General features: G+C 44.1%; 2 protein-coding genes across 5 annotated transcripts; both read right to left on the bottom strand.

Moving 5' to 3' along the window:
- Positions 1–1,352: 1,352 nt before the first annotated feature.
- Positions 1,353–5,498, bottom strand: vamp8 (vesicle-associated membrane protein 8 (endobrevin)). Its single transcript, XM_084695351.1, has 3 exons — positions 5,301–5,498; positions 3,612–3,770; positions 1,353–3,265 (listed from the first exon to the last, which is right to left on the bottom strand). The coding sequence occupies exons 1-3, from the start codon at positions 5,313–5,315 to the stop codon at positions 3,074–3,076; spliced, it is 366 nt and encodes a 121-aa protein (XP_084551477.1). The 5' UTR covers positions 5,316–5,498; the 3' UTR covers positions 1,353–3,073.
- Positions 5,499–6,240: 742 nt separating this feature from the next.
- ncaph (non-SMC condensin I complex, subunit H) lies at positions 6,241–13,009 on the bottom strand. Of its 4 annotated transcripts, none has more exons than XM_084695346.1 (18): positions 12,857–13,009; positions 12,095–12,311; positions 11,902–11,992; positions 11,619–11,711; positions 11,304–11,421; positions 11,058–11,212; positions 10,748–10,937; positions 10,568–10,650; positions 9,885–10,078; positions 9,313–9,458; positions 8,799–8,908; positions 8,326–8,445; positions 8,126–8,233; positions 7,731–7,862; positions 7,523–7,627; positions 7,187–7,266; positions 6,835–6,910; positions 6,241–6,540 (listed from the first exon to the last, which is right to left on the bottom strand). In XM_084695346.1, the coding sequence occupies exons 2-18, from the start codon at positions 12,304–12,306 to the stop codon at positions 6,481–6,483; spliced, it is 2,073 nt and encodes a 690-aa protein (XP_084551472.1). In that variant the 5' UTR covers positions 12,307–12,311; positions 12,857–13,009; the 3' UTR covers positions 6,241–6,480. The 4 variants fall into 4 exon arrangements, with proteins under 4 accessions (XP_084551472.1, XP_084551475.1, XP_084551474.1 ...); XM_084695349.1 differs by having other exon boundaries at positions 7,187–7,263; XM_084695348.1 differs by having other exon boundaries at positions 12,910–12,982.
- Between the last annotated feature and the right edge of the window lie 11,816 nt (positions 13,010–24,825).

Raw genomic sequence — 24,825 nt, 5'->3', positions numbered from 1 at the left:
GTATTAGAAAGGTGTAACATATTCTTAATGTTACTTGCAGTAAGTTACTTGGAGTAAATAAATCTAAAAAATGATTTATATTCTGTATCGCCCTTAGTGTTTTTACACAATCTTTCACATACCGTTATGGTGATGATTGCGATGTGATGTAAATAACATGCCAGGGTTCATTTTGGCCTAATAAATGCATTGAATATAATTTAGCCAATACCATTTTAAAGTAATCCAACGTATTTAGAATACCTTACTCACCTTGAGTAATCTACAAATCACATTTTAGGGTATGGTGCATTCTGTAATCTGTTATGGAATACATTTTAAAAGTAACCCTCCCAACACTGGTCATATGAGAGTTGAGGAAACATCAGACTCCAAATCTAAAACAAAGGTGTCCTTGTCTTTTTGTGTGGTGTTTATGGAGGGCATGTGTCTCAAACATGGCAGTTATACCAGACTGCATTTGAAGGGGTTGGTTATTCTGAATAAGCCTATCTTGGTTACTCAAACGTTTTAGATTATTGCTACAATTTCAACACCCCTTTCAATTGCAACCAGCTTCCCGTCAACATGGTAACCAATCTTTCAGAAAACAGAAGCACTTGCTTGAGAAACAAGGACTGCTATCCTCATAAGTAAACATTTACTTAACTATTAACCCAATTAGCCAGGTTTTGTCAGAGTCCTAACTGTACCATATTCAAAGACAGCTGAGAGCGAGTTGAACTGTGTGACTCTGTGTCGGTTAGGCAGATGCCAGCCATCTTGTGACGAATGCATCAGGCTGATTGCTGCTACAATGGGTCACTTCTGGGAGGCAGCACAAAAAAACACAAAGGACGTGTTCACCAACTCTCCCTCCTTCTACAGTGCAGTGTCCAGAATGTTGTATTCACATCCACATGACTCATATCAAAATGAATATGTCCTGTGACATCCTGTTTGGTGGAAACAGCCCCTAAACCCAGAGTATTAATCTGTTGTCACAGGAAAACAGGTTTGGCCATCAGAGAGAATAGTGTTACTCGAATACAACAACACGTTCTTATTCATGCTTTGTTGAAACCACATGTCAGGGTTGAGTCATGTATACCCATTAATTTTTAAGAGTGTCTGAGGACAATGTATCTCAGATCAACAGTAAAATACTCAAATAGTTTCCCATTTCAGAATGATACCAGCTGTTAACATTTAAAAAAATCCCCTTAAGCCCATTACAACATTTCCCTTATTTCTATATGGTACATTTTCCTCTGATGAGAAAAACAGAAAGAAACAGGAAGGGAAATTCTAAAAGTATCCTAAATACTATTTATTTAATAATTGAACCACCAGCAATAATGAATGAAAAGCAGTCTGCATCTATTATTTAATTGTCTCAAATTTATCAGTTTCAGGCCATTCAAACGATCAAGGCAAAATACAACAGAGCCAAATAAGTAACACATGAGTGCATCACATATAAAGCAATCAAGAAACAAATGAATAACTCATTGCTTGTTCTAAAAACAATCCTTCATTTGTAATGTGATTAAGAACTGTGCTCATCTATATGGCTAAAAAGATTCTAAAGAATATTACTTTACATTATTGATGCAATTGTGGGTAGGGGGGGGGGTTGAGTTTATAGCCGTTATATTTAGTAAATAGGAGTCAACTTCAACTATTGTAAATTATAACTATATACATAACGTATCTCAAAAGATGTTTGTAACAGTGGCAATAGATATTTAATTCCCTAACAAACTGCATTTACTTAATGTACTTACTTAATTACATAGGCAAATATGATTGAAATGGAAATATATGCCATAAAATGGTTTAACATATACTGGTTAATTGATCTGACAGAGATAGCTACTTTCATGACCATTATTTTATTCAATAAGTTGCAAGAGCAAAATGGAACATGGCAACCAGAGGGCGCTGTAAGCTTGTAAAAGATTCTAAAACTAGAAATGTAACCCTTCCAATGTACAGTATTCTGACTGAAGGGCTTGTTCACTCTGCCAAATGTATTAAAAAGCCTACGAGTTCTGTAAACATGGTCTCTAGCAGGGATGATGTGCTTTGGCATTGATTTTGGGAAGGGCATAGCTCAGTGAAAAGGCAGGAGGAAAAGAAGGCTGAAAGGTATCTACACATTTTTAGTCTCCCACATCCTGTCCCCAATACCTGACATTGTTCTAAATGGTAAAATACTTCTCTAATGAAAAGAAAAAATAATTCTCTAATGAAAATAAAAAATAATTAAGTATACGACAAGTGATCATGTCTCACCCATTTTCCTGTTCCTTCATCGTTTGGAGGCTTCGACTGAGTGTCCTTCACAGAAGAGCCTGCATCTCAACATACATACAATACCTCCAATCACATCAACCTTTGAAAACAATATACACGAATTGCTTCAAAATTCTCACAGAGCTCCATGTAAGTAGGCCTACTCAGTGACTCTTGCTTAAGTGTGAAAAAAAAGAAGAAAAAACGCTGTTTAATCACTTCCTCTGCATTCACTGATATAATGAACTGTGAAGCCCAAGCATGCAACCATCAATTAAATTTGATTGGGGTTTCAAAAGGAATGGGCTTGAAATTTGACAATATTTACACTGCACACATATCCATGTTTTGACTCAGAGGCAGGGAAATTATACGAGACTCATGAAAGAGTTTAGTGACTCAGTGAACCAGTGTTTCTGTCATTATCAATGAGAGTTGGTGTATGGGGTAAAATATATAATCATTTTTTGAACTGTACAAGACTAGGGGCAGTTATACATTATTGGGCATAAGGCCAAATGTGCAAATAAGTTATTCACAAATGTAGGTTATTCATAAAACCCAGCACACATCAAAAAGATCAGAATTCATTGTAAAAACACATTTGATTTATAGTGCAACTGTGGACAACAGTACCTACTGAAGTTAGACTGCTGACTTTCTCAACGAGATAGCGTGCGCCAACTCAATTGTGATGGTGCCACTGATTGATATATGTACAGTATTTGTGTATAGGTGAATATCTGTGTATTTTGTTGTTCTGTGTGTGTGTTTGAGAAAGAGAGACTGTGTGTGGTTAGGGCTTGGTGGGAGGGATGGTTGGTGTTACAGGTCCCACAGCGGAGCTGGTGGGGATAACTCCGGTGGCCAGGAGGATGATAACGAGGACGATGATTAGGACGATGACCACTATCAGAACTATCAGCTTCACATTCTTCCACCAGTATTTGCGGGCCACCTTCTGGGACGTCTGCTTGAAGTTTTGTGCCTGCAGAAGAGAAGGACGAAGGAAGGGGTGAAGAGAGACAGAGAGAGAAAGACAGGGAGGGAGAGAAAAATAGAGGAAGGAGAGAGAGAGAATTACCAGACACAATGAACAATGACCATATAGCATAAACAGGTTCCAAACTCCCTGCAATTTATAGTATAAGCAGGCAAAACACTCTCAACCTTCAGTGGCCAACAAGTAAATACAGGATTGAACTCATATCACAAGGATATTGTTTGCCGTCAGAAAGATGAAAAGGCAGCAATTAAGGTTTAGCAGACAACGTTGTGATGAGGATTAGAGACAGAGGTGTGAATGCGGGGAAAGGCATGCTTGCGAGACTGACCCCAGCTTGCAGGTCCTCAGACTTGCCCATGAGGTCATCAAGCTTCTCAGCCCTAGCCAGGATACGGTCCACATTCTGCGTCATGATGTCCTTCACCCCGTCCACCTGAGACTGCAGCGTCTTCACCTTGTCCTCCTGAACCTGCTCCTCTCCCCTCTCCTGCGCACACACACACACAGAGGGAGAGAGAGGGAAAGGGGGGGGTGGGAGGGAGAGAGGGGTAGGAGGCAAAGAGAGAAGGGGACAGAGAGGAATAGAGAGAGAGAGAATTTAGATCAGCCATTTATTTTTTGGTGTCGGTGTTCCCCTGTCTTGAGATTGACAAACCGAACAGGTTCTGCTACCAAGAGTCTTTTGTAATGATGTGAAAAGCACAACACTGTCTGACACCCAATAACTATCTGTGTGGAAGGGAGAAGAAGGCCCGGTCTCACACATTGCTACCTGAAATGCTATAATTTAGTTGATACAGATGCATGCACTGGTGTGTGTGTGTGTGCTGCATCCCCTCCAAGTCCCATGAGCCCCCACTAGCAAAAAAACAAAACACGGCCGTCTCCAGGAAACAGACAACAGCTGCGTCACCAACTGACTCCCTCCCTCCCTTCCCCTGCCATCTCTCTTTCTTCCATTCTTAGTTTCTTCCTCTCTGAACACGAGTCTCCTCCTTCCTTGCCTGCTTCTCTGCTGGCACCAGGCTCTGCTGGGGCCTGCTGAAAAGTACCCTGCTATCAGATGACAACTCACACTGAGAGATAAACAGGACAATAACAAGTTCACGGATGTAAGAGGAACAAACGACATTAGGACTAAATAATATCCGATTAGAATACTTCTAAAAGCAAACTGAGTCCTCAAAGTTATCTACGGTTTACTAATCAGCACTCAATTTTAGCCTACGGGTCTAGCTATAATCTGTGAAAATGCTACATATACACACACAGTTAAGTGTAAAATATTTGCGTTTGAGACATTTTAAATAAGATGTTGTGATGTTTGAATCTGAAGCATGCTGTGTATGCCCAGCCAAAGAGAGGAAATATGTCTCATTTGACTAAAACAATCTTAACTGGTTGAATCACATAGCGTCAAGAATGTCGGCAATTTGCCTGTGTGGACCTATAGCAATTTGACACCCTAGATTGGATCACGGCATAACACTTTCAACATTATGTTCCATACTCCAAAAAAAAGGTATTTAGACATTGATAGTGCAATACGGTTCAAATGTTGGTTATGCATACAAAAACTAAAGAAAGAACCTCTACCATAAACATTTAAACTTTAGAATTGGTCCACTCTATAAGGTCAATAAGGCAATTTGTTGTACTTTATCAGTTGAAAAAGTAGGGCAGAAACAGCTGATGTTACACCTGGCTGTACAGGTTAGTGAGGCCTGGAACTGGCTTTATAGGCGAATGCAGGTGGCTATAATTGAAAAAATAAATTATATAAGTTGGACAGCTACATTGTTCCGCCATTGTTACGACTTCCTGAACGTACATGTTGAGCAAACATCTGAAACGTTCTTCTGAACGAGCTAATAGTTCTCACAATGTTATCATATTTGTCACGACGTCAAAACTTGGCCAAAGTTGCATCTGACTTTGTGAAAAAAAGATAGGTTTATGGACTAACACACATAGCAAAACAAAAGCCAGCACAAGAACGAACAATAAGAGTACGTACCGGATCGAAGTCCATTTTGACAGTAAGCAATCTTTCTCCTTAATGTCACCTGGACTTCTCAACTTCTCCACGGGATAAGCAAGTCTTTAGAACTTCTTTATCGATTACGCGACACTAATGTTCGCTCAGCAGTCGATTACGTTGACGTTAACTTCCTGGTAATTTTCTATCTCGAAGTACATTCCACCGGATTGGCCCTCCCCGTCCACTTCCAACAACCTCCTGGCGAGGGCGTTGGGCCATGCACCTGTCTCAGGTAACCGTTCCTGACTGCTATGAAAGAATGATCTTAAGTTGCTAAATAGCGACATTTGCTAAACATGGTAAATGCCCCGCCTAAGATATTTACCTCCCACTGAGACCTCATGTGGTTGTAGGGCTAGAGGTGTCAACCCAGCGCCATCACAAATCATTTTAGGCCCTGTTTCCCAGACATGGATTAAGCCTAATCCAAGACAAAAAACGTTTACAATGGAGATCTTCATAAAAAAAAGTATCCTACTTTAGGACTAGGTTTAATCCATGTCTGGAAAATGGGCCACTGTTTTATCTGAAGATACAGCAAATTATGTGTTTGTCTGTGGTGATTGACAAGGAACATTTGACAGTTTTAGAAATCTTAGTGCTAAATCAGTCAGTGCATCATTATCATGTTACCTAAACCTGAGAGGAATTAAGCCAAGAAAACACCTGTTCCAGTAACACTCCTTATGTGAAAAAACCAACATCATTTCTACGGGTTAACATCTGTGACTGACTCCACCCTGCCGTTCAGCGCCTGTGGTAATTAAGCCCTGCTGACGCAGTCTCACCGACAGCAGACTGCTAACCCCAACCAACCGGTTACAGATCACATGATACTAGAATTCAGTACGTTGGTAAAGTAAGAATTATTTAACTACAAAATTAACTGGTGCATAATAGACTGGTAGAAAACACATTGACAGCACATTTTATTTTTTAATATGTACACATTCTTTGTGAATTGAGAGTGAAGCATCTACACATACTCAAATGTCACATGGCAGTAAAACACTGAAGAGGCCAAATATAAAAAAAGAAAAAAGGGCGTGTTTGTAACACGACAGCATAGTTTACTATTTAGGAAACACAAAAAGGGCGAAGAGAAGAAGTCTGAAGAGAATCTTCAAATGTTCAGTTCCAGTCATGGCTTTCCCTTTTAGTGGCCCTGCTTGATGACAATATCTGACATGTCATCCACCTTTACCAGTTCCAAATTCTGTGAGGAAAAACAAAGAGATAGGAACACAATCCTAGTGAGGCCATCATCACAAGGCACTTGGTGTAGAACAGTGGCTCTCAAACTTTTTGGGCTTCTCCATCCCCTTTTCCTTGTTTCTGAATCCAAGTACCCCCTATACCCAGATTTATTTTATATACATATGTTTTTTTACCCATATTCTCATGATTTACTGTCATATTTTCAACTTTCTTTCACGTACCACCTGTAGTGCCTCTGCATACCCCCATAGGCGTACCCCATTTGAGAAACAGTGGAAACATTAGAACTCACCTTCTCGTTGGCCAGGTGGAGCAGAGCAACGAAGGCGAGGGGCACAGACAGGTTCTGGGCCATGGTGGAGGGCAGACTAGGTGATTGACACAAGCAGAGACACACAGCCGTGTTAACGCTCCATTATTCATCTGCAGGCATGTCGTGTCCACCATGCCTTTAAGCGAGTAAACGCCTGACGGGTTTACATTTCCTCAGATGACAGCGGGGGCTTTAAAAGATGCATGTCTGTTCGGGGCTCACAAAGAGCTCAACCAGAACATTCTCCCCCACCGCTGTGTTCCATCCCCCCCATACAGAGTAGCGGTCAGTCCAAGAGGAAGGCTCCAAAGAGCCTGATGTTTGTAGCTACCTTTGAAGCAGGGTCTTTGTAGTCTGGCTGAAGACTTTCTCCCCGGTCACTTCTGATGTCTCCGCGTTCTCCACCTCCTGCTGGAAACACAATGACAAAAGTAAGAGACAAAAGACAAAGATAACAAGTGATAGTAGCAAAGACCGAGGGAAGATTTGTTTGGGGTAGGTATAGCTCAGTGGTAGAGCATTTGATTGCAGATCAAGAGGTCACAGGTTTGAATCTCCCCCTGCACGTTGCTTAGGATAAGTGTCCGCTAAATGAATACATCATTATTATTTGCTAGCTGAAGCAGTTACTAACTGGAGAGGGAAATGGGAGCTATTGGAAACAAACCTTGGCATGTGGACTGTCGGTTAGAAGATTCCACATGGTGGTCTTCAGTCGCTTCATGTCCATCTTCTTGGCAGTCTTGGCGTAGTTAATCTCGATCTTGTTCACCTGAGGGGACAGACCAAGTCAGGCTTCTGTCTGCGCGCGCGCACGCACGCACGCACGCGCGCACACACACACACACACACACACACACACACACACAACCCACCCTGTGCGGCTCTGGCACCAGGTGGTCCTCCCCGTAGGTGAAGTCGTGGTCCTGCTCCTGTGAGGAGGGGGGCATGGTGTCCATGGAGGGCTGCATGTCATCTGGACCCCCGTCCTCGTCACTGTCCCCACCCTGGACAGACACACAGGCAAGCCGTGAGACGCAGGGACATGGGGGAGAGGGCGGTTAGGGGGAGAGCAGGTTTAGGGTGGAGAAGACGGTAATGCTGGGAGAGGAGGAAGGGTTCAAGGGATGAGGGGGAAGAGGAAGGTGAGGCTGGGAGGGGAAGAAGAGGAACAGGCTCAAGGGACAGCTCGTGAAGGCGGCTGACCGAGCCTCGGTTGCATTTGACCGAAGCACAGTCAAGTACACACACTGAGGACATGGGAGCTGACCTGCAGGCCAGGGCAGAAATTAGTTGTGTCATTGGCATTGTTGTAGTCGTAGTCCCCGATGCCTTCCCCAAGCTCTCCAGACAGCCTCTTCTGGCCCTCCGGACACAACTGGCAGAGAGAGAGAGAGAGACAGTTAGCCTCCAAAGCTAGGGGGAGCTGTGCTCCTTCAGTGCTGATGTTGCAGAGGAGTCAGGACTCACTGTGCTGGAGGGCTTGAGGCTGAGCTGGGACAGGGTCTCTGGGGGGAACTGGAAGTCTGCTGGGAGAGTGGTCTTTTTGTTGCTGCTGCTCAGGGCTGACTTGGTGTTTGTGGTGGCCGCCTGGGGAGGAGGGATGGAACAGGAGAGATGTGATCATGATGACCGCTCACAGCCACTTCACTTCAACTTTGTATTCCCACAGGAACTGTACATGTAATTCTAACTGTATTTATTCCCACAGGATTTCTTTGGTAGTAACAAAACAAACGAAACAAAAGATTTGTTCAGGTGGCTGGCCCAGCGGTGGGACTAAAGACTGAAAAGGTTTGAGTCGACTGCATAGTTAGTGTGCCGTCGCCATGGCAACCGTTTGGGGAAAAATGTCATTTCCCTAATGTGCAAACAGCATTTGGTGCAGTGCAAATAGCAATTTCCACCAGAGTCATATCTGTATTAGAAAGAGGATAGCATACTCTCGTGGTGCGAAAGTAGGTGTCGAAGTTCACGTCGTCATCGTTGAAGTCAATTTCAAAAGCCTTCTTGGGCTTCCTCTTGCGAGCCTCCTTCTCGGGCACGTGGTCCTCTGAGCAGACCGGATGAGGGGACAGAAAGAAAGCAAACTAGAACGTCAACAACAAGTATACATACTCTAAGATCCAGGGGCAGATCTAGACATCTTCACCTGGGGGGGGGGGGGGGTAGGAGGTAGTTCTAGGGTGGCGTGGAGGGACAATGTGGCCGGATGCCACCATAGATTACTATAACGTCATAGCTTGAATAATGCCAACAATAATAATATCAATATAATTGAATGAAATGTACTATAATCTAAAAGATTATATATTTTAGCACGGGGGAGTTTGGGGTGGCTAGTCTTTTTTGCAGGGGTGGCAGCGGCCACCCCATAGATCTGCCAGTGCTGAGATCATATCAGATGCTGAACATGCACAAACTAGACCCAATGCTCATGCACCACCCGCTACTCACGCTTGTGTTTGGGTTTGAACTGCCAGTAGCCCGGGCCGGCCCAGGTAGCCATGGTCCTGGGGCTGAAGTAGGAGTACTCCCTGGGCTCTGACGACAGCTGCAGGCACATGGTAGCTATGTCTCCTTCTCCGATGGGAATCACGTCCCTGACAATGCCGGTTGTAACAGAAAGGGTTATGAGCACCAGTGAGCTCTTACTTAGCCTGAAGGGCTAAGGAATAAGTTGGATTTCAACGCTTCCTGCATGCTTTTCCAGATAAGCTGCTAACCCAATGCAATAGAATCCAATTACTTTTGCCATGATAAGTGACACACTTTTAAAAGCCCTTGAAAGTAGGTCATCAACTGTAGTGGGACTTTTACTGTAATGAGACAAACACTTTCCCTTATTTCATCACATGGAACTGGATAAATCTGAGAGTCTGACTTGGAACTCTTAACCCATAGCATCTTAACCCAGAGAAACAGCAACCTCAAGATAAAGGTTATCGCTGGTTTCGACAAACGCAAAGTGCCTGTGAACCATCTGGTCTCTTCCTCCAGGCAAGTCTGGCAACAGGGCGAAGCCTCACCGTCCTCGGTGTGGCCCCGCGACCTGGCAGCCATCTTTGTGCTCCTTGGAGCCCTCCCCATAGTCCTCCTGGCCCTCGTAATCTGCATCGACGTCCTCTCCAAAATCCTGACAGTCCTCCTCTGGCTCCGCCTCCGCGTTCACGTCAAACACGTGCTCCCCCCGACTCATCTTCTCGAGCAGCTGGCTCGTCGCCTGCAAACAGGGGCCGCGCGGTCACACAAACAGAGGCACCCCTTGTAATGTTCTCTACGTAATGGGAGTCATTACCATACATCATGGGCCTACGGAAACCTCCTCTCCTGGAGCTGGGCCAATCAGGCACCAGCATTCCACGACTTATGGCTCGTTCACACCAAGGACGAGAACTTGAACTAGAACGGTCACGATATTTGCGCCCACACCAACCTCAGCAATTAACTTCTCCTCAATGTTGTCTGCATTTGAATGGATTCTGCTTGGTTGTCAGTACTTAATCGTTCATCAGCTGAAAAAATGAATAGTTCTGAAAGTGACCCCAACAATATCGTTCCGCTATATAGTTTTATATCTATATATTGTTGTGGTGTGGCTATTCTTTGAAATATACAACGATTTTTAGACCGATATCCTTATCGTTTTATTTCTCGTTATGGTCCTCTGTGTGAACGGACCTTAGCTGTGCTGGTTGTGTGGGTAGCCAACCTGTTCTGGGTCCCAGCTGGTGAAGGAGAAGTCTTCGAGGGATGGGCAGATGGAGTTCTTCTCCTGGGAATGCTGCAGACCACCTGGGGAGCCACAGTCACCGAGACGTCATATAGAGCAACAACGTTATAGTGCAGACAGGTGTGGGGGGAGGGGGGGGGTCGTATTGTCGTCTCCTACCCAGGAAGGGCTGTGCTGCAACACGCTGGCCGGTGGGTGGGGGGGCACGGGGGCGGGACTGCAGCAGGGTCATGTGGGAGGGGAACAGCAGCTCGCAGCGGCTGTCCTCGCTGAACAGCACCGACAGGAACACCCCTGACGTGCTGCTCTCGTCGAAGGAAGAAGCCATTCGCTGGAACATGGGGTCCACCTGACGACAAACGCCACTCTGGATTAGCCAGCTGGCTAGGAACCTTCTCCTGGAGACCCACACGCATCCCAGAGCACGCGGAAAGCCTGTTAGAAACTCAGGATTTGAGCCCTGTCTCACCTCGCATTTCCTCTCAGACTCTGAGCTGTTGATGCTGCTCAGGTTTTGCTCCACGGTCCTTTTAGGAGGCCTCTTTCTCTTCACTGCCTGCTTGGCAGCCAGCTCTCCTGCTGCGGACCCCTCCTCCAACTCTCCTTCGGCCCCTGGTCTTTGCTCTATGCGCGCACACACACACACATCAGAAGCTGAACCAGGACACAGACGTGTAGGAGGACCGGTGTGAATCCTATCCCCAGAGCCTCTTACCTTCCCCAGGCTTGGTCTCGGCTCCCAAGCCTCCCAGCACCTTGTAAGCGTCTGCGTGGACAGCATCAACTCTGACCGCATAAATCTTAGTGCTGGCATCCAGAGTACCAGCTGCTACCTGGTCACACAAACACAGACACAGACATGTTACGAATAAGTGAAAGGACATCACATTTGTAAACAGGGCACACAATTAGCAGCATCCACCAGCCAAACTCTGGTAAAATATACAAGAGGCTGGTAGATTTTCTATACTCACCAGCCAAAATAACTATGGTAATCTAATGAGTGGCTAGTCAATGGAAGGAAACGTACCTTGAAGTTAGTCAGCTCAGAATCCTTCTGTTTGAGGATTTCTGCCATGTAGTCAATCAGATGCAGACCAAAGGCATTCTTGGTTGTTATTTTCTACAAAAAAATCCACGTGGGAATCAGTACAATTATATCTTAACTAATAACAAAACAAAGTGAATATAGGAGTTGGTGTTCAAATAGCTAGCAGAGCTAAAATGACAAATCCGCCCCCAAAGAAAGGATGGCAAACTAACCCTTCGAAATATGAAATTTGAGCGTAGTATGCATTTGCATGCCGTCTTACATTTTCAGTGGAGAGTTTGATGCAGGTGGAGTAGTGCTCAGAAATCTGTGCATTGGACATCTTGGGCACTGCAGCAGGGGTTCCTGTGACACTGAATTTAAACACAGGGTTTACAAATGTCTGAATACGTGTATCACCTGTCAACATGTAGGAAAGGGGATTACTTTGAAGGAGGACATGACAATACCCATACCTATGACAGGCAGAATCATTAAATGAGGTGTCACTCGCAGCTTGCAGATCAATGACGCGGGATCTGCGCCTCTGACGCCGCTCTAACTCATCGTCGTTGCCGGGGAAGGATGCGAGGAGAGGGGCACTGGAGGCAGGGGGTGCGCCCTTTTGCTTCATCGACGGGGAGGCCCATTGACGCACCCGGGAGATGGGTGTAGAGGATGCGCTCATCTTGACTGTGGAGTGAGGGTCGTGGTGTTAGCAAGCAACTTCGCTGTCTTTTGGCTGAGACCAGCAGCTCTATAGCTCCCTATGAGTGGTCCGTTGACGATGTTAATTGAATGCACAACGTTGACATAGCCAGCCTATCCAATCCAAAGAATATACTTAAGCAAGTTCATGATGGTTATCAATTGGAACCTAGTGCTAGTTTGTATACTTGTAAACAAAAGATTCCGCGTGTCAACTGCTGCCTGGGAAGGAAAAAAGGGTACTTACGCACAGTTATTGAAGCGGTATTGTTAATAACTAGTAAGACAATATGTAACAGTTGTGACTAAATCTGAAAAGAAGTATGAAACTAGCCATCTAGCTGATATTGCCTCTAACAAGGTGTTATTATGAACAGCGGATGGCAGACTAGCTAGAGCTAACTAGACTAGCTAACGCGCTAGACTAAACCACACTCAGTCAGCAACGTTTCTGCAGTGCTAGCAACAGTAGTCTAGTTTAACAAGAACGGTCAGAATACCTGTATACTTTTGTTTTAAGATTATTTTACCGTAATTTAATCCAGACAGGTAAGAGAGTACGTTTTATAGTAAACGCACTTGCCCTAATTCAAATATCTTGTTTTCATCAAGTTGGGCTGTTCTTCCTGTTCACCTTTTGAAAAGTAGCGCCGAACGGTTTACGTAGGGAACAATTACGCCATCACGTCGTCGATGTAACCCCACCCCCAGTACAGATACCAGAGCCTACATTCTCTGGAGATCCCTTCGTTGAGGGAAACAATGTTGTTGGAAATAAATCACGCTTCAGCGAGGAAAAATCTTTACAATCTTGGTTTAGTTATGTCTTATTTCGTATGTTTTGCAATTGGCAACCGAGTCGTTCCGGCAATTGTTTTCTATTAACTCTAAAATATACATAACTATCTTCCTCAATATTTTTTGATAAAATTATTGTATTTTATTTTGCTGAGTTTGAAACCAACACCCAATTTCTTTTTTAAACAAGAAAAGTTGACAGGAACGCGATGGCAGGGGAGGTTCTACACGGGGGCCTACAGGGGCCAGTGCCCCTGTAAAAATGTCCCTGGCTCCCCATCTGGCCCCCCTGAGCTGACTGAGAATTTTTTTTTACACATTGTTTTTCTTCTTCTAGTAGTCCTCATGAAACAAGGAATGGACATTGCAGCCTTTTTTTTGCCCCACTAAATAAAAAGTGAGAGAAACAAATAAAGGTATTGACAGAGCTGAGGAGCTGGAAGAGGGAGAGACTTTAATGGAGGATTTTAACGTAAAGTTAAATTAAAGTATTTAATGTTTAAATATAATTTGTTTACGTTTTTTGATGTGCCCCTCTGATTAAACACTGCCTCCCCCCTCCCGCCCCCCCAGTAAAATGTGTCTAGAACCGCCACTGCGCAATGGGCACATATGCCGATCGCCGTAATAGTGCTCAAATTGCTTCTCAAAATTAAGAGTGCTTGTGGAAAACTGTTAAACAGCGGTACCATTTTTAGATTCCACTAGATGGAAGTAGCGCACACAAGTACTGTAGTCCCATAGGCCTATGCGATTTTTTGCATATTTAGTTAGGAATCATTCATAACACAAATAGCCAGAATAAAAAATGGAAGAACCAATTATGATATTCTCTCTCTTTGTTGACTCTGATAGCATATCCCCCTGTTTGGCAAAATTCTGTCTTCCATTTCTTCCATTCCATTCTATTTCCTTTCAATCTCATAGGCCTACCTATTACACCATAGCATGTGCCTATTTAAACATGCCTTTTTTCTTGAGCTTCCATTAAAATAGTTTATTACTTTCACAGTCATTGTTACTTTAGGTGTATGACTGCACCTACACTAATCCCCTCCCCTGTAGTGATGTATAATCTAGCTAATGTATCAGCAGGAGAATTGTTCAGTGAAATATGGTTATGGAATCCATAAAGAAAATACAGACTCACACACGCGCACACACACACACACACACGCACACGCACACGCACGCACACACACACACACACACACACAGTCACATGAGAAAGATGGGCCAGGGGCAACAAACAGAGCCGTTTATCTCCAACAGGACCACTGGCATATTGCAATTCACACTCTTGTTTTGATTTGTGGTGTGGTTCTTTGATAGGGGATAAGAGCCAGTGATTATTACACAAACCATATATCTGTGTCCGCCATCTTTTTGCTCCTGTATTTTGTTTGCCATTGACCACACTGTAAACATCATCAATGTTTACAATGTTAAAACGAGTGAGGATTGTTTGGTGTATGGTCAATGCAAACTGTATAATTATATTGTATTTATACAGTATTTACATAAAGTACATAGCATGTATAATTTTGGGATGGCCAGGCCCCACTTACAAGGACATCCAGAGTACAGAGACAACAGCAACAGTTAAGCTACTAAATCCTTATATGCCCAAAGTACATTTTTCTGTGTCTGATCACAGAACACCATTGATCTATTGGGTACTATCCATTATTCTGTGAGGGGGGTGTTGTTGGCCATGGATGGTTGATAGAGGAAGCCTAATGTCAGTTTACCACTAGATAAACAGTACAGGTACTGTGAGTTAATCTCACACTTGGGTGCAACATTTGGTACCATTAACCATGACACTTGAACTGACGTTGCAAACTGTAATGACCAAATGGAAGAATAAATTAGGTTGAGGAGACCCATCAATGGACCCACATTGGTGTCTTGCCACTAAGAATAACCTTAGGGGGGATTTATAAATACAAATGATTTACAGAACTCTGAAATATTGATTTAATCGGGATTATTGTCCCCTGATCAGGCATAAATCTTGTGACAAAGTCTAAAGCGTATACTCTACCTCCATTTTAGAGACTCGCTCCAGGCTGCAGACATGGGGTTGGCTCAAGGGAGGGCAGTTTTGTCGATTGTGTGTCAGACAGATGACTGCAATCAATGTCCTTGTCTGAAAGGTATCCTCAGTCTATATGATGGCATCAAAGGATAGAAAGCGATTTGGGGGGGCTGCTAGGATTCAGAGGGTTTTGTTAGAAAGTCTGTGGGAGAGAGATGACGAGAGGGAGGTCGCGAAAAGAAAGATACATAAAGGGAGACTTGGTGGAACAGGTGGCTTGTGAGCTGGTGTCTCTGCCACAACAAAAAACAATGCTTTAGTCTCTCTCTCTAGAGAGAGAGCTGAATCCAAACAGGACATGAGATTAGTTTCAAAGTTTTCTCTCGTAGAAATGATCTCCATGAAGCAAAGTTACCTGTGAGGCAGGGTTACTCTCATTTAAAGATAAGCTATGAATGGCCAAAATATAAAAGGATTTTAATTGAGAGAGGCGTTTATTTGATTGGGAGGGTAGCCGTCTCTGTGTGCCTCTCTGCCACGTCCCTCCGGATCCTCACTGCTAATTTGTTAGAGCTGCTTGATGGCGAAGACTGGCTGCGACATTACATTTTGGGAGGGTTCAAATGGAAGAAGGCATCAGAAAAGCAAGGTTACACAGAGGAGATGAAGGACTGAAGAGATGGCAGAAGGAAAGTGACAGAGATAGTGGTAATGTCATATGGAGACATTTAAATTAAATTGACTGAAGGTCTTTGGTTGCTTTTTGACTTTGTGGCCTTTGCTCTATCGTGGCAATATGGTGTACAATCTGTGTGTTCTGTGTCATGCCAGCCACAAGGAAGAAGTCAACCAGGGGGTTGTTTGTCATCCAGGAATGGTGATTCTGAATGACGGGTATAGATTAAACCAACATGGTTACTCATACTGGCTTTCCTAACCAGAATGGTCAGAATTGCTCTGCAATTAGATTAGGCTGTGTATAATACATACAGTGTGGGATCGGTATCTGTCATGAGATTTCATGCTCGGAAGCAACAACAAATGAGTCATGTCTTCCACTACCTTTCTAAACAGAGAAGGGGTTATTCAGACACAAAACACGACTTTTGAAGGGGGTTATACCTGTATTGTACATGTGTATTATCTGTTCCTCACAGAACTCTCTCTTTGAAGGTTGTCTCAATTTATCTAGTGCTCTTTTTTACTCCAATTGTCAAAAGTAGTAGTAGTAGTAATAGTTGATTTATTGAAAAAATCAAAAAGCATACAAAGAACACTTCGGCCTTGCAGTAAAAACTGAATTGCCCCGAAATTTACAATCTTCACCATATACAATATGATATAAATAGTATGTTAAAACCACGTTGAATATTGTCGAGCATTCTACGATTAACAATATAATATTTGACACAGTTAAAAACATCATTGTCAGTCCCTACTACCAGCTTAATTATAAAGTCAGTGAGTATAAAATGAGTATAAAGTGACTATAAAGTTATGAAGTGATTTGACCAATCAACGTGCAATGTACAATTCATGCCGTTTTCTTTTTCTGTGGCACAATGACTTGTTGACTTTCATATGCCATTAATCCCGTAATACAATTCAACAACATGTTAGCAGAAACGTTTGTGAGATTATGTGCAATTCCCTGTGTGTTTCTGGAGAGACATGCACATTACCCAGCTGTGGAGGATCAAAGTCTTTGCAGGAACCGCACAGGAATATGTTGAAGTCCTTTACCTCCAGATGTGTGACTGTGGTTAAGCTGGCGGAAGGGGCATGACCAAACAGATGGAAATCCATTAGGCAGCTCTGTTACAGTTAGGTCTGCTCGCAGTCCCCACACTGCCTCACCTATCAATAGGAGATCCATTTACCAAAGAGTGATGCAAACACAGCCCCTGACTGCACTGACAAAATGTATTGCGATATATTGATCTCTGCCAATGCAGCTTCATGTAAACATATGCTTAAGGAACTACAATTGGACCTTGTTTGAATCTCAATGAATGGTTGTCTATCAAAGTTTTTCTGAATGGGAATTTGACAGTGTCAAAAGGGGCTTCGCTACAATCAAAAGACAAATATTGATAATTAGGCTCTGTTTCTCTCATTATGCCCCCAATAATTAATTGAAGCGCTCAGTGGAGGAAAGGAAATATGAATTCATCTTTACCAGTCTTTGCTATCCGCGGGGTGTAATTGTGTCAATCATTCTTTTCCAGTTCACAATAAGAGACTGGAGGGGGACACAGTCATACTTTACTCTGTCAACTCTTTTTAATATTCTCTCCTCGTTTTTTCCTCTCACAGCCAGCATCTCCTTCCCTTTGCAGCAAGTTTGTTTTTTCCACTGGCATACCAAAGGGGGGCTTCTCTAACGTTCTTTCATTGCAGTGCATATACTGCCTGACTTTCTCTCTTTCTTCATAGCTATAAATCAACCTGACACAATGAGAATCTCCAGCACGCGGGAGAGATGCAGTATGGCACCGGAAACATTTCCAAGCACCGTTCAAAAGTACTTTCAGCTGAATGCACACAATCCAATCAACTGATTTTTCGAATGCAGGGCTGGATGCGAAAAAGGTATTTTCATCAGTGTAGTAGGGTGTCGGAACCTTGCTGTTGAGATCCTGCCTTGAGCTATGCAATGATTGGAGCATGTGGCTAAATCATATGCTTGGCATTGCTACCTTTACATGTCCAATACATGTCGGGTCCAATATGCTTTGTATGCCTGTAAATATCTTATAGTAGCTAGATTCAGACTAAGACACACACACTTGAGAATGATCTTTATTTCTTGTTCTTTTTTGTGCTCTCCCTCCAATATTTGCGCTTTCTCTCTCTCCATCTTTTGACTCGCTGTCTCATAACTCCCTCTCCTTATTTCCACCCTGACTTCTTATCAGCGCTTATATTGCCATGGTCTGGTTATTAATATGTGAATACTGAGGCCCATCCTCTCAACATTTGAGCCGGCTGCTTGTGAAAGCAATCACTCAATCTCTCATCATTTCTCTGCTTGCCGCGGTCGCTCCTGTCCCCCTGCCATGCCCCGGCCTGACTGGATGGTGTCAGCAGAGTTATTCATTCACCCTAGCTGTCAGGAACACTTCCAGAGTTTCCAGATGAAGGCCTATCAGAGCGTCCTTCTGGTTTCTGAATGATGTTGGAGAACACAAGGGTTTCCTTTAAGATCAGGCGTGTATTGTCTACGTTTAATTTGTGTGTTTTTGGGGGGCTTTAAACAAATTTGAGGATGGGATTTTGTCAAGGTGTTGACACATGCAGACCCTGCTCCCTGAGCTTTGTTTTTATGTTTTGGATGTTTTGTTGTTATGTCTATAATTGTTTTGTGTTACGAATTGTGTACACATTTTATGTTATGACTTTAGTAGTGTATGTGTTCTGACTGGCATTCCGTCCAGATGTTGAAGCTACATATACCCATGTTGGTTATTATACTCGAAATCGCCTTCCAAAACAGCAAACTGAAAATATGGACTTTTTGACAGGTCTGTAAACGCCTTTGTAAGCAGAGATGTGTAAAAATGTAGTCCATCTTTGGTTCCTTATATACTACAACAATAACGTGTCAGAAAAACGAAAAAGGAGATGCCATGTTGTCAACATCTCCAAGTCAACTGCTTGTTACTAGGTCCATAAAAACGTTTGCAGACCTCTGCGAACTTTCAGGAGTCTGCAAACGGTTTTGCGGAACTCCTCTGGACCAATAAGAACAGCGCATTGGTCTAATTATAATAATATACAAGAAACAAACATGTAAGCAATGCAATGATGCTGATACACTGACCCACAAACGCTCAGCAAGAAAAGACAGCCATCTGCCACAACCCCAATGTTCACCCATCAAGTCCCAGATCATACCTCTCCTCAAGAGGCAGGGATGTCTCTCAGGACTGACCCTATCTGCCTGCTGTGTCCAGCTAATCGGCCTCATCCCGGCTCTTAATACCTCCCGCTTGCCCACACACCCACACACACACACACCCACACACACACACACATGCACCCTACACACACACACCCACACACACACAAACAAACACATACACACAGACATCCCCACCCTCCACACAAACCCACACACACATCCCCACACACCCACACACACAACCTCCCCCACTCACTCACTCACTCACCCCACCCTTCCCCCTTCAACCTGATCACCCACCAACAGCGCTGATGGCTCCTGGAGGGGGTGACAGGGGGAGTCCATTACCGAAGTAAGTGGGAGGGTCCAGTCGAAGGGGTGAGGGTCATACTCTCAGGCTGCTTGACTGGCAGTAGCTAAGTGGATGATGGCTGGCCAAGGCTGACAGATGCAGATGGATGGCCGGCCTCATGTGAGCTCTGCAGATGGGGGGCTCAGACATTTTTTACACATCTCCATCCCTCCCCTCATCTCTCTCTCTCTCTCTCTCTCTCTCTCTCTCTCTCTCTCTCTCTCTCTCTCTCTCTCTCTCTCTCTCTCTCTCTCTCTCTCTCGCTCGACCCTCGTCCCTATCTGTCCCTGTCTCTTTTGGTCTTTTGCTCTCTCTCTCTTGTTCTCTCTCTCTCTCCCTTTTTCTGTCTCTCTATTACGTTCCAATATTTTTCCATCAGCCTTTGTAGCTTCCATGGCCAGCCGAGCACATAACCACATCAGAATTCAAATCTTGTCATCTCCTGCACCTTGGCAAACATTGTGCATAATGATAAGAGGGGGTTCATGGAATTGCCCATCCTCCTAAAAGCACGGCTGTCTTGTCTCTGAGGATCTGCTGGAAAAAATGCACATCTCTAAGGTCCGGCGTGTTGACTAGAATGAAGAATTGCTCAATCACAGAGCACTTCAGCATCTGCATACTGCTCTCACAATCCTACCCCAACCCCTGCACTCATCTGGAGAGCCACTGACAGTCTCCACCTGCACCACACACAGACACGCACACATTGCCACAAACCCCCTACACCCACCTCGACCAGGTCGAGTGTTGCCGGTCCATGTCTATGTGTTAAGTACCGTTGAAGATGCTGTGCTCTCCATGACTGGCTCCACTCACGACAGCCTCTAGACCTTGGGTCAATTGCCTTGACTTTTCTTAGGGTTATTACAGTGGGCCTTGGGTCAATGCAGTTGTAATTAACTGCCGCCAGCCAACGCAATACTTGAGTGACCTGCGATGATTAGTGTGAGCCCATGTCTCTCTTCAGCCTTCTGTGTGAGAAGGGAATGAAGGGGACTCACAGGTCTAATGGGCATGTTTGAGTTTTATTGGATGAAAACGTTCTCTCCGGCTATATCCACTGCTATCTGTTTTATTCTCCCCCAAAGAAAAATCCCAATAATCCAACTGAGATATTTTGACAGGGCTCTGGAGTCTACAGCACTAACATATCCTGTGGCATGTAACGTTAGAACCATGGATAATGCGATTCTAATCATATCGGTGGAGGGATTTATCACACTCTTTGCTCTCCTCACTTTCCTTCTGTGATTAAAAGTTTGCACCACCTTCTGAAATAAATGAGCATTCATGTGTGATTTTTGGAAGCGGGGGATTGGTGGTGGTGGTGGGGCGGGGAGGGGAGGGGGGGGGGGGGGTGTACAGGGGGCTGTCTCCACCGAGGCACATACCACCAGGTAGCCAGTCAGAGGACTGTTTGGGTAATGGGATTGGAAGGATCTGGCAGCCAACATAACAGATCACAACTCACGGCCCTTTATGCGGGCGTCCTCCCTAATTTGTCTTCCATAAATATATTATAGCAACAATGTCTCTGGGAGGAGAGTGCTGTGTGCTGTGTCAAAGCTGTGTGGGGAGAGCTAGCATGGCTTTGTCCACAGTAGCAAGGAGGGAAGGCTAGTTCAGCATGTCTGAACCGAGACATGTGACCTGACATCTGCACTGCTGCTCTACAGGACCTCCACCCTCCACCCTTCCACTCTCTCTGTCTCGCTCTCATTGTTTCTCTCTCTCTCTCTTTCTCTCTCTCTCTATAGCTCACACCATCTCTATGACCCTCTCACACTTACAAACACACACACGCACACAAATCCATATGTTGTTTCGGATGCACCTGCAAAACACCCCGCCGCCCTCCCCTCTTTTGAAATATTCATACAGCCCCATCACAGTGTAATTGGCTGCGTGTGAGTGATGTTGATGCCTTAGCCTTCCTGGTCTCTGTCCCCTCCTCGCCTCCGTCAACCCGGGCGACCTGTCATTACGCAGCGGCCGAAAGAGCGGGGCCAATTAATCCGCACGCTCTCTGACGGATAATGACTGGGACTCCTGTGACATCCGCAGTCACTGAGGCCACCAAACCTCACAGCTCCACCAGAGTGAACGCAATAGCCAGGCAGTCAGATGGCTCGGTGGTGAGGGAGTCGGGCTAGTAATCAGGTGGTTGCCGGATCGATTCCCTGCCGTGCAAAATGACGTTGTGTCCTTGGGCAAGGCACTTCGCCCTACTTGCCTCGGGGGGAATGTCCCTGTACTTACTGTAAGTCGCTCTGGATAAGAGCGTCTGCTAAATGACTAAATGTAATGTAAATAACCCCGTAACTCAGGTCATCACTGCTTCAGTGGGGCGACATGGGAGATAACACCTGCCACGCTGTCACGGAAGTGTTAGCTACCGTATGTGTCTCTCTAGACAGTGTGTGAGCATCTTGTTTTGGAATCTGCGACGGAGCAGCTGGTAAGAGACCAGGACTGGGGTGATGTGACCCGGGAAGCTGCACAGCTTGATGGTAATCCCACTGGGACAGGTTTATTTGGGGATGCTGTGTCATTTTACATTTGGACTCGGCTGCAGGGAAGCACACAGCAGCGGCACAGCTGTGCTGTGCTGTGGAAGAGAGAAACTGTGTAACTGGTGTTCGTCGATGGGACCTACACACACACACACACACACAGTGTGCAAACACACTTGTGCATAGGTGTGCACACAAACTCACTTACACTCACAGCACTGGTTATGCTATACCTCTGACGACAGGAGCTACTTCTGAACCCAGCCTGTACTTCAGTCTTTCTCAGTTGAAGAGGACAGCTCTGCTCTGATAAACTGCATGACCTGTCATCCAGTTCCCCTCAGTAGTCTGACTGGAGAACAAGCTTGTCTCAAACCTCGAAAATGACTTTGAGTAGCAAGCAGACTGGGTGATAATAAACATCATAGAGAGTGCTGGGTCCTGGCTGGCTACCTATCTCTTGACAAGGATGAATGTGGATGTGGATAATTGACTACAATGATTCCTAATTAGAGGTGGATTACCAAGAGGAAATAGCTTCCAGGCGGTTTGAGAAAAGGCTAACGAGAATTCCCTGGGTTACTGGGAAGCTTTTAACAAGGGTTGTCTCACACGCTGTCTCTGTATAGGTCTGTGGTCCTTACTCATATAACACACCCACCAAGTCCATCACCTGGTCATCACATCTCAGCTCACATTTGTATTTCAAGGCCAGACTTGCTCAATGCTAATATCGATGTTGACTGGTAATTGAGCGGATTTCAAAAAACGAGTTCAGAGCAGTAATGAGCTGGCTGTTCTACTGCATTAATGTATGCTAGAGACGAGGTATGTCAAAAACAACCGTTGTTACCTGGGTTGGAGATGAAAGACAAATACATTACAAAGTGACGTTGTACATTTCGGTGACAAAACGATGTCTCATTGAGACAAATCAGTCTCTGTGAAGACTGGATGATGTTTTTTTTATCTCATATCTCAGATGCACTTCTTCAGATAGTATCGATTTAGATGCTGACCACTGTGTGTCTTATCAGGATATTTCTCTGGCTCATTTTGAGTCTGCAGGAGAGCCCCGGCAGCAGGCAGAAAAACCAGACACAGACACTGTCCAGGTTTTACTAAATAGTTTCGAGAAGATGCATAGTGTTCTGACATGCTGTGAGAATGTTCAGAGGTGGCTAAGCTTATGAGTTCATGTACAAAGCTAAACAAAGTTTGTCATGCAGTGCTGTGCTCAGTGTGCTGTTTTGGGGACTGGACTGCTTTCCCCCTCTCCCTCTCTCTGTATGTCTCTCTGTTTTGTTTTTGTTTTGTTATTGATCTGTGATCTCAGCTTGGGCTACAGGCTCAATGGGCAGAGCTGATCACATGACCTCATTACTGTTCATTGTTATCACCAGTTTCTAATCTATTTGAATCCTCTCAGCTCCTCTGTTTGTTACCAGATTGTTTTGCTAATCTCCTGTGTCAGTCCCTCTGTCTTGTCAGTCCTGTCTTCCCTTGTATCGTTAGTTTTCAATCCCACACCTGTTTTTTTTTGTTTTGCCTGCCGATTTCAGTCCGTTTGCCAGATTCAGCCCAAAGTGACTTAGTGTTATTTTACCCCAGCATGGAATTATTGTTTTGGTAATTTACTGAATAACTCATTGTTTGACATCTACTGCTTGCAATTCCTAACTCAGCCGAGTTGCTCTGCTGTACTGGAATGTGTAGTATCAGTATATATATTCTTTGCAAACATGGCTTAGAGTTGCTGAGAAATGCAAACATATTAAAATTTAAATGGAGAAAATTGTTTTGGAAATCCTTGGTGGGAAACTACTGAAGAGACTGTTAGTAATGCAAATTTTACGAATCTGGCAATTTTAGCTTGAATTTGAAAGGATTCAAACCAAAATATACCACCCCTTCGCTTCAAAGCCACTCCTCCAAAATACATGAACGTGCTGCCTGACTTCTGCTGGGAGGTCAGACAAGTAGCATGCATGCATTCGGTCTGAATGCCATTCAATCATAAATAATTTTTTTGTTGTTGGGATTTTGCTGTCAAACCGTTTGTCAAACTGATTTATTAGTTGCTATCAGGATGTGACGTTTTTCAGCAAATATGACGGAAAGTAAATTTCAACAACGTTACCGACCCAGCCTTTTAGATCTTCATGTTTTAAAATTCCACTCAACAGAGACAAAGGAATCCCTTATGTTCACTTTCCAGGTCATTGTCTCTCATAAACTATTTTAACTGAGAGATAGAGAAATATATAAAGATGGGGAGAGAGAGAGAAATACATGAAGATGGGGAGAGAGAGAAAGACAGAGAGAGAAAGAGAGAGAGGGAGAGAGAAGGCAAATTAAACAGTGAGAATCATGATGGAGTTAAATATAGACGTGATTAATTCCTTTTAACTCCAATGACAATGTAATTGGAGCTCTTTGAAAGCACTTTCACTTCTCCTCAAAGCATAATGCAAATTAGCCTTATACCTTTTACCTCCATAGCTGACAGGACCCTGCTCACAGTGTAGACGAGTCAGTCAGAAAAGCCCAAATTTCAGTTATATTATACAGTCCATTATGAGTGGATAAAAAAGGGTAGACATGGAAGGAAGTGACAGGTCTAAACAAGCAGGCAGCCACAAGATAAAATACAAACATTTTACGTGTTTCCAAAGACATGTGATTTCTCCTCTTATACTCTTCGCCTGTGGCTGTGGTCAACATACCTTACATTTATTTACATTTATTCATTTAACAGACACTTTTATCCAAAGCGACTTCCAAGAGAGAGCTTTACAAAGTGCATAGGTCACTGATAATAACAACAAGATAACCCCAAAGCATTGCGGGTAGTCAAAAACAAGAAGTACACATTGCGAACAACCAAA

Source organism: Hypomesus nipponensis, chromosome 28 (genome assembly GCF_054491055.1).
Source record: "Hypomesus nipponensis isolate SF chromosome 28, ASM5449105v1, whole genome shotgun sequence".
NCBI classification, from domain to species: Eukaryota; Metazoa; Chordata; class Actinopteri; order Osmeriformes; family Osmeridae; genus Hypomesus; species Hypomesus nipponensis.
The sequence above is the reverse complement of the archived record's forward strand: the minus strand, read 5'-3'. Positions and strand labels throughout refer to the sequence as shown.

Bases quoted from the DNA above. Each gene is read 5' to 3' on its own strand.
- ncaph (XM_084695346.1), bottom strand. From the start codon at position 12,306: ATGAGCGCATCCTCTACACCCATCTCCCGGGTGCGTCAATGGGCCTCC. The intron at 10,938-11,057 runs GTGAGACAGGGC...GTTTGTCGTCAG, and splicing joins AGTCTGAGAGGAAATGCGAG to GTGGACCCCATGTTCCAGCG. The intron at 10,651-10,747 runs GTAGGAGACGAC...GTGGCTCCCCAG, and splicing joins TGCAGCACAGCCCTTCCTGG to GTGGTCTGCAGCATTCCCAG.
- vamp8 (XM_084695351.1), bottom strand. The intron at 3,266-3,611 runs GTCAGTCTCGCA...TCTCTTCTGCAG, and splicing joins CTGAGGACCTGCAAGCTGGG to GCACAAAACTTCAAGCAGAC.